The sequence below is a fragment of the Ruditapes philippinarum genome, unplaced genomic scaffold (genome assembly GCF_026571515.1).
Source record: "Ruditapes philippinarum isolate M1 unplaced genomic scaffold, ASM2657151v2 ctg15102_1_1_1_1, whole genome shotgun sequence".
Classification (NCBI taxonomy): domain Eukaryota; kingdom Metazoa; phylum Mollusca; class Bivalvia; order Venerida; family Veneridae; genus Ruditapes; species Ruditapes philippinarum.
Window position 1 is genome coordinate 7823 of NW_026865806.1, and position 13256 is coordinate 21078.

Consider the following 13256-nt stretch of genomic DNA (forward strand, 5'->3'; position numbering starts at 1 on the left):
GTACAAAAAGGTAATTTCCTCATTGCAAACAACACTTGATATCCATGTAAATTACTGAAAAAGGTCAAAATATAAAATTATAGTCATTATGACGTTAGTCACGCAGTAAAAATATGATGATAAATACTGCAAAAATCAGTCTTTAATCGCACTTAACATGTAAGTTATCACTAAGTACATTTGTCTCAAGTTTAATTTTTCTTGAAATATTTTGGCTCATCTTGAAGCATATATCTTTAAAACGGGTATTTCATTTACGAACTTACTGGTTAGGACAGGCGAATCACAGACGTGTCAGTAATGAAATAGTTAAAAAGCAACCATACATTTTACTTAATTAACTGCTAACTAGATTATATATGTGACGTATGTTGCAATACTTTGATAACTGTTTCAACAAATGAATATGATTTTTCTTTGGAGACATTTAATAAGCCTAAGAACATTTCAAGGTGAATAAATGTTGTTCCAATTCGTTTATGTCTAAACACCCCGACTCTCAAATAAATTCAACTATTATCAGCAGCTTGACCCTTAAATCATCAATTATTCAGCCTCTCCTGTTTCGTTAGTTTCAGGTAGTTTCAGTAATTTGGTTTCCTAGTGGTTAGGATTAATATTAAAGGCACATTATGCATCAAAAAAAAGAAATAACTTTCTATTTGTTTAAAAAGGCCAAACAAATTTTATATTTAAACAGTTGTTTTAGAAAAAAAACTTAGATGCTTATTACCTGGAAAGTAGCGATAAAAATGAAAAAAAAAATGTTATAAAATGTAAACAAAAGAGTAATTTGACTTCCATACAAAATACTTATTTACCATAACTGTACTTATTGCTAAAAAAAGCAACAGATGAAAATGATGGTTCCAGTAATAGGCCAATGATTAACTCTTTGGGTATATAAAAAGTACACCAAAATTAGAAAACCTTTTGAGAAATATAATAAAAGCTTTTCTGAGGCATAATGGACCTTTGAAAAAATGCTCTTAATTATAAACGTTTATTTAGGGATTTACAGTGGTGGAGGGGTTCTTCAGTCCAGAGGAGATACAGCCCTGCCTAGACTCATACGCTCGCCTTGTCGACGGACTGGCTCACAAGCTTTATGATTCCGGACGAATTAAAAGTAAATCATAAATAAAGTTTTATTATTTCAAATACTATCCAGTGTGATAATAAATAACAAAAATCATTTTTAGAAGAGAAAAAAAAACTTTAAAAGTAATCATATCGGAATCTTGAAAAGAACAATGCATTTGTTTGTTTAAATAGATCCATTTGCTTATGTTATGATAAGACATAATATGTCAGGGCTTTTACGGGGTTTAACGAAGTATTCCCGAATGCAGAATAATTTTTTACCATATTTACATATTCTTGTTTGTATGTAATAAATTAGCAGTTAACAGTGAGCTAAGCAAAAAGGCATTACGATATATATAGGGAAATCAGTGATCTGCTGTTATGCTCAGCTGGGTATGCAATCTAGCAGAGTATTCAAAAATAAACTGTAGAAATGGGGCTTTGCTGGTATGCTCAGCTGGTTAAGCAATCTAGCAGGCCATTACTAAATATAATGAAAAAAATGCTCTGCTGGTATGCTCAGCTGGCTAGGCAATCTAGCGGGGCATTCCAAAATATAGTGTAAAAATGCTCTGTTGGTATGCTCAGCTGGCTAAGCAATCTAGCGGGGCATTCCAAAATATAGTGCAAAAAATGCTCTGCTGGTATGCTCAGCTGTCTAAACAATCAAGCTGGCATTCCAAAACATAGTGTACAAAATGATCTGCATGTATGCTCAGCCGGCTAAGCAATCTAGCAGGGCATTCATAAATATAGTGTAAAAAATACTCTGCTGTTATACTCAGCTGGCTAAGCAATCTAGCGGGGCATTCCAAAATATAGTGTAAAAGCTCTGCTGTTATGCTCAGCTAGCTAAGCAATCAAGCGGGGCATTCCAAAGCATAGTGTAAAAATGCTCTGCCGTTAGCTCAGCTGGCTAAGCAATCTAGCGGAGCATTCCAAAATATAATTAAAAATGCTCTGCTGTTATGCTCAGCGGCTAAGCAATCTTGCGGGGCATTCCAAAATATAGTGTAAACATGATCTGCTGAATTGCTCAGCTGGCTAGACAATCTAGCAGGGCATTCCTAAATATAGTGTAAAAATGCTCTGCTGAATTGCTCAGCTGGCTAGGTATTCTAGCAGGGCATTCTTAAATATAGTGTTGAAAATGCTCAGCTGGCTAGGCAATCCAGCAAAGCATTCTAAAAATTAGTATAAAAATGTTCTGCTGAATGCTGTGCTGTCTAGGCAAACTAGCAGGGCATTCTTAAATAAAGTATAAATTTCGTTGGTCTGCAACTGATAATTTGGCACTCGTAGACTTTCTGAATATTAGTGCCATGCAGATAATGACATTTTTTGACTTCTACGGGACCCTCAAGTGTCTATTTAATGGTCTTTGACTGATTTGGGACGATCGAAAGACTTTCAGGAATTTTTTGGTTAATACATATAATGACCATTTGTGAATTCTAAGGAGCATCCAGAGTCCATTTCGTTGGTCTGCGAATGTTTCTGGAACACTCGCCGACTTTCAGAAATTTTCGGTGCCAATGGAGATAATGACATTTTTACTTCAAAAGGACCCACCTGAGTCTATTTTGTTGGTCTGCGACTTGAGTCACTCGCAAACTTTCAGGAATTTTATTGTTAATGCAGAAAATAATATTTCTGACTTATTTGGACCTTCCTGAATCCTTTTATTTTTTGTCTGCAACTGATTCTGAGGCACTTACAGACTTTCAGGAATTTTTTATGTCCAGGCAGATAATGACATTTTTTACTTCTAGGGATCATCCACGGTCCATTTTTTTTGGTCTGCGACTTATTCTTGGACAGTCACAGACTTTCAGGAATTTTGGTGCCAATAGAGATAATTACAATTTTGACATTTTTGACCATCCAGAGTCTATTTCGTTGGTCGGCAACTGATTATTAGGCACTTGCAGACTTTCAGGAATTTTTGGTGCTAATGCAGATACTGACATTTTAGAGTAAAAATGCTCTGCTTATGACTAAGGGGTCCTTAAAAGTAAAAAATGTCATGATCTGCAATGGCACTAAACATCCTGGAAGTCTGCGAGTCTTAAAGAATCAGTCGCAGACCCAAGACATATACTCTGGCGGTTCCCTAGAAGTCAGAAATGTCATTATCGCCATTGGCATCAATAATTCCTGAAAGTCTGCGAATGTCCCAGAATCAGTCGCAGACCATAAAAATGGACTCTGGCGGGTCCCTTGAAGTCAAAAATATGATTATTTCCATTTGCACCAACCATTCCTGAAAGTCTGCGAGTGTCCGAGAATTAGTCGCAGACCAACAAAATGGACTCTTAAGGGTCCCTAGAGGTTGAAATTGTCAATATCAGCATTGACACCAAAATTCCTGAAAGTCTGCGAGTGTCAATCAAAAAGTCGCAGGACAATGAAACAGTCTCTTAAAGGTCGTAAGAAGTCAAAAATATCATTATTTCTATTGGCACCAATAATTCCTGAAAGTCTGCGAGTGTCTCAGAAGTGCCTAGAAGTCGTAAATGGCAATAAAACGTTGACAACAATAAATCCTGGAACTTAGAATCAGTCTGCCAGCTTAGCATTCCAGCAGAGCTTATTAATACTATAATTCAGAATGCACCGCAAGATTGCTTATCCAACACAGCATTTTCACTCTATTTTTCAAAATGTTCTGCTAGGTTGACTAGCCAGCTTAGCACTCCAGCAGATCATTTTTACACTATATTTAGTAATGCTCTGCTTAATTGCAAAGACAGCTGAGTATTGCAGCAGAGCAATTTAACACATTATTTAGGAATGCCCTACTAGATTGCTTAGCCAGCTAAGCATTCCAGCAGAGCATTTTTTACACTATATTTAGTAATGCTCTGCTAGATTGCCTAGCCAGCTTAGCATTCCACCAGAGCATTTTTTCATTAAATTTAGGAATGCCCTGCTAGACTGCCTAGCCAGCTTAGCATTCACACAGAGCATTTTTACACTATATTTAGTAATGCCCTGCTAGATTGCCTAGCCAGCTTAGCATTCCAGCAGATCATTTTTACCCTATATCAAGTAACACCCTGCTAGATTGCCTAGCCAGCTAAGCATTCCAGCAGAGCATTTTTTCACTATAACTAGGAATGCTCTGCTAGATTGCCTAGCCAGCTTAACATTCCAGAATAGCATTTTTACATTATATTTAGAAATGCCCTGCTTGATTGCCTAACCAGCTAAGCATTCCAGTGGAGCATTTTTACATTATATTTAGTAATGCCCTGCTTGATTGCCTAGCCAGCTTAGCTAGCCAGCTGAGCATTCCAGCAGAGCATTTTTACACTATATTTTGTAATGTACTGCTAGATTGCCTAGCCAGCTGAGCGTTCCAGCAGAGCATTTTTTCACTAAAGCTAGGAATGCTCTGCTAGATTGCCAAGACAGCTGAGTATTGCAGCAGAGTATTTTACACTATATTTAGGAATGCCCTGCTAGATGCCCAAAACAGCTGAGCATTACAGCAGATCATTGACTTCCCTATATATATTGAAATGCCTTTTAGCTTAGCTCACTGTTCACTGCTAACTTTTCACGTTCTTCTTGTTTTTTCAGATTTATACAAAGATCTTAATCTAAGTGACAGGCTTATTGCTCTAGAAAAGGAATGGCCGGGTGCTGTTCTCCTTCTTCTGAAGACAAACAAACTCACTCCTGTAAGTATTGTAACAACAACAACGAAAACATTGATAACAACATCGACAAAAGAGGATTTATGTATGGAATCAAAATCACTCAGAGCAATTAGAATACTTTAAATACGATACATTTAGTAAACGTGTCCGTCCAGGTTTACAAGAGAGTAAAAAATAAGAAGAAGGTCAAATACCTTTCGGACAGAATGATTTGTTGATAAGTATGAAGCAAGATTTGTCAATAATCAGGAAATGGGGACTGCAACAGTTAATTCACGTAAAAAAGAATAGATAATATATGTATTATCATCATGATTAAACTTAAAAAATATTTTGTAGGTTACTTTAATCAATACGGGTACGCTACTTCACAACCTCGTCTGAATGTACAAGGACGTTTTTTAAATTTACAAGGCATACTTTTAAGGTCTTATCATGAATTTTGCTAAAATCATTTCCAGGAGTTCCGTGATCTGTATCAGAACAGTAAGTTACTTGACGCAATGGAACAACTTATCGGACCGGAAATAGGTGCGAGCCCCGTCTGGAACACCAGGCCAAAGACGCCGGGTCACAGAGAAACGGATGTTCCCTGGCATCAAGGTAAAATTCAAACATTTGATTGCTTGTTAAAACCTCATATTCTAAACAGACGACGATTCAAGAAAGAAGGAGAATCTGCATTTTTGAATGTCACTAATGATTATAGATTTTGTAACTAATTTATGCAAACGTACTATATACTTTATTAAGATAAAAATATAGAGGGTGCGTTCAAAAATATATGCGTTTTGTGTGGGTATTTCAAAATGACAGTGAAATTGTCTCCCTTAGATTCAGCGTACTTTGACGATGAGAGTTACCAAACTTTGATAGCAACAGCGTGGGTAGCTTTTGTTGATGCAACGCCTGAAAATGGGTGTATGCAGGTAATGTTCTTTAGTTTATTGTTTGCAATAACAGAACAGCAAAGATAAATCTGTATAATTCATTGCTGAAAAGAAAAATAACGGATCTTGTCATTTGCTTACATTTAAGAAATAATGCAGCGGCCATGTATAACACGAACGGACTGAGCTATTAGGAACACGTTGCCAAGAATGCATGATCAACTCTCTGATATTCTTACAAAATATTTCTTTAACAAAACTGCTGATCTAATTCTACATGATTTAATATAGCATTTATACATGTATTATGAATTACCAATATTTTTTTCTAGAACATATTATTATCAACATATACATTAAATTCTTGGATGGTTTAAGATAACATAAATATTTATTGTATTACATACTTTCCATCATTGACCAATTCACTTTAAGTATCCTTTTTGCAATTAGAATTAAAAAAATGAAGATAGTATGCATCTACGTTATATGTTAGGTGAATATAATACCAAAATCTTTCAAGCATATTGTTTTGCATACTTTTGCAAATTGATAACTGCCATTCACCGCTGTGGGTTCGAATCCTGCCAGGAATCTCAGGATTCTTTCATGTGAGGAAACTATTCAGCAAATGTACGGAACGTCGGTGGTACTACTCAAGTTCCTGTTCGAGCACGGTGGTGCACCAGAGCATTTTATGTATCAGTAATGCTGTACAGTCGTTATATGACCTTACTGTATTGGTTTTTAATGTCTAACAATTTACAAATCCTAATAAGAAGTTTAAAAAAAATATTAGGAGAAATAAGATTCTTATTTCTTTTTTCCTTTTTTGTTTAAAAACTTTTTAGATCCAAATTAGGTTGCTGTTTTATATTTAGACTTTTGAAGATCCTCCTAATTTATTTATTTCTGAACTCGTAATACTATCTTCATTTCTCTGAATAAGGCGTTTAAAATTTCTTATTAAGTGCTAATAAGTTGTTATTCCGTTAATTTCTCCTACTTTTGAGTACTAAACATTCATATCAAGTTGGAAGTAACAACTTATGATAAGATTTTCTATCTCTCCTATTAAAGTGTATCAATGTCATAATTAGGCGTTCACTCCTAAAATTGAAAAAGCCCTTATATATTTAAACTGCTTAACAGAAGAAATAAAGTTCTTATTAATCTTTTAAGACTCCTGAATACAAGTTAAACAGTTTTTAAAGAACATTAAGATTTTGCACCACACGGTTCCGTATACCAAAACAATTTTGATAACGCTGTCATTTTATTAGAGATTTCCGACAATGTGACCACATTAAAACATCGAGAACATGTAAGGACAGTAACCGTGCGACCACATATACGCATCATATGAGTTCCCTTCTCTTACGAGAAAGGGACAACGAGCTGTCCGCACACTTAAAAATATGGCATTTCCATATTGTTATTAATAAAGAGGCTTATTTTCACATATATGCATTGAATTGGTTTATATACAACAATAGTAGGGGATCTGTTTTTGTCATATTAAGTCCGCTATAAAATAAATAGTTGTTATGAATAGTATAAATTAATTAAATTTTGCAAAATATGAACGTTTCAAAAACGTTTTATATATGCATCAAATATATGAGATAAATTTCACACTTAGCCATGGACCATTTTTGCCAACGTACGCATTTAATTTCTGTATTAGCGGATTACGGGAAGGGCCGAAAAATCATAAGTTGACCAAAAGTTGCTATATAATTTTATCAAGTTATTTATTTTTATATTTTACAGTTCATGAAAGGAGGGCAAAAGAAAGGTTTAGTCGTTGTGCACGAGTGCTGTGATAATTTCTATCTCACAATAAAGGAAGAGGAACTGATAGAGAGGCTGGGTAAGGAAATCTTAATAATTTGCATGCCGGGAAATATGTCGTCTGCTTAAAATGTCGTCTGTCTTGTACCTGGCATCTCAGCATCTGTTCTGGTACGAGGCTGCTGTTTGCAAAAGATATTGTGATCACTCAGATCAGGCTAAAGGTTAACATATTAATTAAATGCCACTTATTTCTGTGGTGAGAACTACAAAATGGCTGCACGGTAACAATATTTCTTGACAGAATATATAATATATTTGAACAAAAGTGAACTTTTAAAAACAATTATTTTTATTTATTTCCTTAATGGCACATTAGATTTAAGATATGCACGCAGAAAGAACGAATTTCATAAAAATAAAGTCAACATTTTATTCGGACTACTTTTTTACAGGTGCAAATCCGAAGACCGACTTCATTACATGCCCAGTTAAAGCTGGCGGAGTGATTTTCTTCAATAATATGGTGCCTCATAAAAGGTTCGTCAGTTTATACCTAAAATCTAATTCATTTGTGACATTTAACCTTAAAAAGTGAAGTGTATAATTATGTTAAACACCATAACCAGTAATATTATTGCAAGGTGCACATTTTATGATGCAACAACCATTACGGTCAAGGTCTTTTTTCATCGAACATTCGTTACTTTGATACAATTTGCTACGAATTGAAATGCTGAATTTTTGTATTTATCTTTTTTTTATTTAAGTAAACAATTATGTAGTATTATCAAGTTAAATGTCCTTGGATAATCAATTGTTTGCTACGTAACCGTTATCACTGGGTCATGCAACCCATCTATTATTATAATTTACTACTCGTACGTAATTTCTATGATATAGTGACGCTTATATTATTAGTTATAAAGAGGGTTATATTGCAAATTACCGTTTATATACGGCCATATAACCTGCCCAGAAACTTTATAGCGAATAATTCATAAAAAATCTTTAATTTAATAAAAAACCGCGACGTTACATAAATGCAGTTTTATTATATAACCTATAGATAGCATATTACACGGCTGCTGTAAATTGGTGCATTTAATTTTTTTCTAAAAATGAAAGGAACTGTGCAGTATTATTGATTTTTAGAAAGGTTTTCAACAGGTTCGATGGTTGTGTATATTGGGTTGTTGGCTATATAACTTTTGCTTAGCATCTTGTAATATTTAAACTTGCAATCATTAATATAACATTATCAATATAAATGCACTTGGTTTACTGTACATTTTCACTCACAGCGTTCCAAACCGATCCGACCATATCCGCTTTGCTATGGACTTGCGTTACCAGTCACCAAATCGACCATGGGGATTTTTCGATAAAAGTAAGGGAATCCTTCTTCGATCTCCTTCGAAACCAGATCACGTGCCAGATTGGGAGTTCTATTCAACTCAAGGAAGATACGATATAATTAAAGAACTCGTCGTCGAAAAGACGGTAAAATTGTAGTTTAATGATATTTTCCTTAGTTTTCTCCCTTAGAAAAAAAAGTTTCTAATTTTTACTCTGCACTGGTCTCCCCTGATATGCAAGGAAACCGTGTTCGCTACATGGCTACAGTTGCCTACTAACAGTGCATGGAAAATACAAATTTAAGATACGTTTTACTGCAAATCGACAAAAATTCGAATAATAGAAAGTCGAATGGCAAGGGAAACTAATGGAAAAAGTTATTCATGTAACAATAAATCATGTTTATCTACCTTGATACAATTACTTATTCTTAACTTTTCGAAAAAAAGAAGAAGTGGAACTGTTGTCATGACCATCTCGTCGGCTTTGGCGTTTTCGTCGGTTAACCTTTTCGTGACTGCAAGATCGATTTTCTCAGAAACTATCAAAGCTATTCACTTCATACTGATTACAGTCATAAAAAGACGCTATTTCAAAAAGAAGATAATCTTCAAATTATTGTTTGCAAAGTTATGGTCCTTTTTTGTTACATTTATTTGACTATCCAGCAGCGCTCTGTCTGCGGACAGGTTTGTTATATTTAAAGCTGTTTGTAATATTGGGATTCAATCAATGGTAGAAGATATGGATAAACGACTGAGCTCGAATTATGTATCCTACGTTACTGTATTTAATCTTTCTTCTTCTGTGAGTTTGTTCGTGACCACTGTTTCTTGTGTGTGTTTCTTTTTCAGGGTCAAGGTGACAAGGACGATGAATTTGATACCACATTGACAGGACCTCACATGGATCGGTGGAAAATTGTTAATCATAGTATACATACAGAGACCTACCTTAAAGGCGCTCAGAAAGTATAAAAAACAATATCAGTCACGTGATAGTAACATAAAAAGAAAACAAAGCGCAAGACAAAATAGTTCATATCAACTGTGCCAGGTTTAATTTTCTGTTCAAGAAGTCTGTAAAAGTTTCATTATACAGAATCTTTGAATGTAAAGTGTGTGTACATGAAGACATTGAAGGCTTTGCGATAGAAATATTTGTTCGAAAGCAGACACTTTGTTAATTGTTTGTTTGCATGCAGTATAATGTCGTATCCGTTTTGTTTACTTCTTGTTCGCAATTACTATAACATCGAATTCGCTTTGTTGAATAGTTATGCCAGTCGTATAACGTCAAATTGGACATTCTATTAGATCAATACATTTTAATATATCTAAACACAGTGACTGATCAATACATTAAAAAAAACATGTTTTATCTGTGATATAAAATACACGTGTAATTCGTTACCCCTACAATCCACGAATCCTTCTCGGTGTGCATTCATGTGCAAAGAGAACTAACTCGTTCCCTAGTTTAACCTTCATTTGTACATGGTGTTTTACAATATATCATTTGATTTATAGTCAATTTAACAACATAAATACCCACTGAACTAAACACAATAAATTATAGAAACCATTCCCGCAATATTCCCTAATACCTTCTGCTTTCAGTTCTTACCAACATGTTTTCAAACAACATGATTTTCGTCTTTGTCCTACTCAATCAAGAACTTATTTTGGCTTTCTGTTAGTGGTTTCTGCAAGATTTCCTTCAATCGAATTTCAATGAAGTATGTTTATAACTGTATCAATATATCCCAAATTCACAACATAATCAATATAGCCAATTTTCGAAGTAGATCGCACACTGGTGTGCTGTAAAAAATAAACTTTTTCATTAAACATCAAAAGTATCTTCTGCTTATCGCTTTGCGCTTCTAGAGATATGTGGAAGCGCAAGATCCTAATAAAGCAATGAAACCAAAAAAATACATGGACATAGAAGACTTGGTTTGACCGAAAATTATGTTTAACAACCCCCTAGCACCGGGTTATGCAATATCCAATGTTTAAAGCAATGTTTAGCAATGAATATATTTATGAAAAAAAATAACAAAGCGAGTTAAGATACAGTCTAACTTGCCCATGCGACCACGTGTATGTTCAATTGTGTATGTAGGAAACGATATTTAATAGATAATAAGTACTATATCTGAATTGAATATGACCTTGGCCTCAATTTTTCTTAGTTTTTTAAGTTTTGTCCTTTACTATGCCATTTAGCTTCATATTTTTCTAGTTCCAAGATTTTTGGTAACAGAACTTAACATGTTGAAAATAAGTCTAATACCGCTAAAATTCTGAGTGTGAGTGATTTTGCAATATTTCATTTTTATCCCTCGTAAATAGATTCAATCAAACAAAGTCCCAAATTTTCATGTAATTTTGTTGTTTTCATCGCTACCGAAGATCACCCATTTTCAAGATTTGTTTTATCAATAGAACAAGAAACATCTGTCAAAAATGTTCAGCATTTTTCAAATATTTCTTCTTCTTTCCATTCATTAGCCGGCATTTTCAAAAGGGACGGAGGCAAACCTTTGTTATCATCGCTAGATTCTGAAATTAAGAAATAAAATATAATGCAATTACACAGTGGTACATGTATTTACCTACAGGAATCATAGAACAATCCTTAAAAAGTCAAACTTACAAAGGTGAAACTTCAACTATCACTCTATTAACAGTTAACATCAATTTCCATGTTGTGAAAACATGCAAGTTGCAATACTATTTGAAGGTAAGTCAGTTGCAATTTCCTATTGTTACTTTTATAATCGTTGTATTGACCAGGGATGCATATTTCACACATACGTTGAACTGCGAAAATAACCACATTGTAATGTAGATTCTATACATCTTTCTTGTTAGTATCTTCTTTTAAAAAAAACAATTTTAAGGCATTTTGGCTTGGTTGTTTCTTAAGTTTAAACAAATAACAATCACCCCTGTTCCTTGTGGTGTTAGCGGGCTCAGAAAAAAAATCAAACGGTCTAAAGGTTCTTGGGAAGGCTTCACCCCCTTAACCACCTTTTCTTTTAACGAATGATTCACGAGACAAACCTGAAGCAATGCTCTGCACGGAATTTCTTTTTCGCTCAAAGTAAGACGACATACGTTGATTTCCAGTTATATTCTCGTCAATAGAGCTTCTTTCTGTAGGATCTAAATTTCCACTGTCAAATTCGTTCTTGTCTAAAACCCAGTACGTCGTCATCTTAATAGTAGGCTAAAATCAGTACAGGGTGACATCCGGTTAGTAAATTGAAAAGCGAAACATAACAATTGATTCTTTCTACCATTTGGTTTTTAACTCGAAAGGCATAGACTAAAAGAGGTTAGCTTTATAGTAAATTTCGTTTGATTTAAACACAATTTAATCCGTTTTTCAGACTAACAAGAGCAGATGCCATTTGCATAAACATGATTGAAAATGAAGGAGGACTAGACCCTAGAAACCTTGTGTTCAGATATTAACGCGTTTATCAATCCTCAAGAAAACAGATGTATAAACCCGATAGGTACCATTACATATCATGAAAAACAAACAATAATGTTGAATTCAAACAATTACTTACAAACTGCTGGTATGTTCTTTTTCATTAGCTAAAACTAATATGACTATCATCAGGGTTATAAATACTGACGAAGATGGTGAGGATAAGTAGCTAAAAAACTTAAAGCCGTGTTACAAACTTTTCAAGCCTTTTAACCGTTTTAGAGATACTGACGAAATTCAAGTACTGCGTAGCTAGGTACTCCTACAAGTATTTCTTTATCAGTAAGAAAAAGCATGCCCTTTCCTGACAATCAAGGTCACAAACACAATTTAATGTTCAACAAACATGTGTCGAAGAGTAAAACCTTTAGAAAGCAACTTGTTAAAAACAAACAGGATGTTTTACCGAAACTTCAATAGTACCACGTATCCTCATTTTGAACTTTCCGCATTTCATCAGGCTACTAAACATTTGGTCGCTTACGTGAATTTTATTTGCTGAAAGTATAAATGTTAATAAATTGTATATATCTTTAGAAAAAAGAGAAATAAACTCTGGACTACACTGGAACATCGTCATTCCTTGAAATTTGACAACTTATGATACCAACATAATTATATTTTAGAACTTTTTTTTTATAAAGCTGTTATTGGTCGATACGTGCTGGTAAATCAAACTCCTTTTCGGTGATAATTATCATTTACATGTTATAAAACGACAAAAAGGCAAAGCAAGCGTAATGACTGGAATGCAAGACAACGCTTGTCACCCATCAATTGATATCATATGTTGCTGAAGAGATTTTGTCTTTGTAATGATTGTGTCAATATGAACACGGACAAACCAGACGGACTAGCTAGCGGTACTAACATTACATACAATGCTCAAAAATAAGAATTTCGTGACGACAAGATTCCTTGTCTTTAAAGCACTTTTATCACAATCTGGCGGATC

At 34.3% G+C, this 13256-nt stretch overlaps 2 protein-coding genes across 2 annotated transcripts; one reads left to right on the forward strand and one right to left on the reverse strand.

Moving 5' to 3' along the window:
- Positions 1–1021: 1021 nt before the first annotated feature.
- On the forward strand, positions 1022–9969 carry LOC132730380 (phytanoyl-CoA dioxygenase domain-containing protein 1 homolog; the record flags this gene model as incomplete). The annotated part of the gene is given in 8 exon segments (XM_060716290.1): positions 1022–1129; positions 4672–4772; positions 5213–5354; positions 5586–5680; positions 7415–7514; positions 7891–7975; positions 8740–8938; positions 9649–9969. Coding segments are annotated over 8 exon segments (953 nt in total), but the record flags the coding sequence as incomplete, so codon positions are not given.
- Positions 9970–10281: 312 nt separating this feature from the next.
- On the reverse strand, positions 10282–12879 carry LOC132730381 (uncharacterized). The gene is made up of 3 exons (XM_060716291.1): positions 12708–12879; positions 11866–12031; positions 10282–11361 (listed from the first exon to the last, which is right to left on the reverse strand). The coding sequence occupies exons 1-3, from the start codon at positions 12873–12875 to the stop codon at positions 11270–11272; spliced, it is 426 nt and encodes a 141-aa protein (XP_060572274.1). The 5' UTR covers positions 12876–12879; the 3' UTR covers positions 10282–11269.
- Between the last annotated feature and the right edge of the window lie 377 nt (positions 12880–13256).

Coding starts and splice junctions, on each gene's coding strand:
- LOC132730381 (XM_060716291.1), bottom strand. CDS start 12,875: ATGTTCCAGTGTAGTCCAGAGTTTATTTCTCTTTTTTCTAAAGATATA. Junction 12,032..12,707: donor GTGGTACTATTGAAGTTTCG/GTAAAACATCCT, acceptor TACTGATTTTAG/CCTACTATTAAGATGACGAC. Junction 11,362..11,865: donor CGTGCAGAGCATTGCTTCAG/GTTTGTCTCGTG, acceptor TCTTAATTTCAG/AATCTAGCGATGATAACAAA.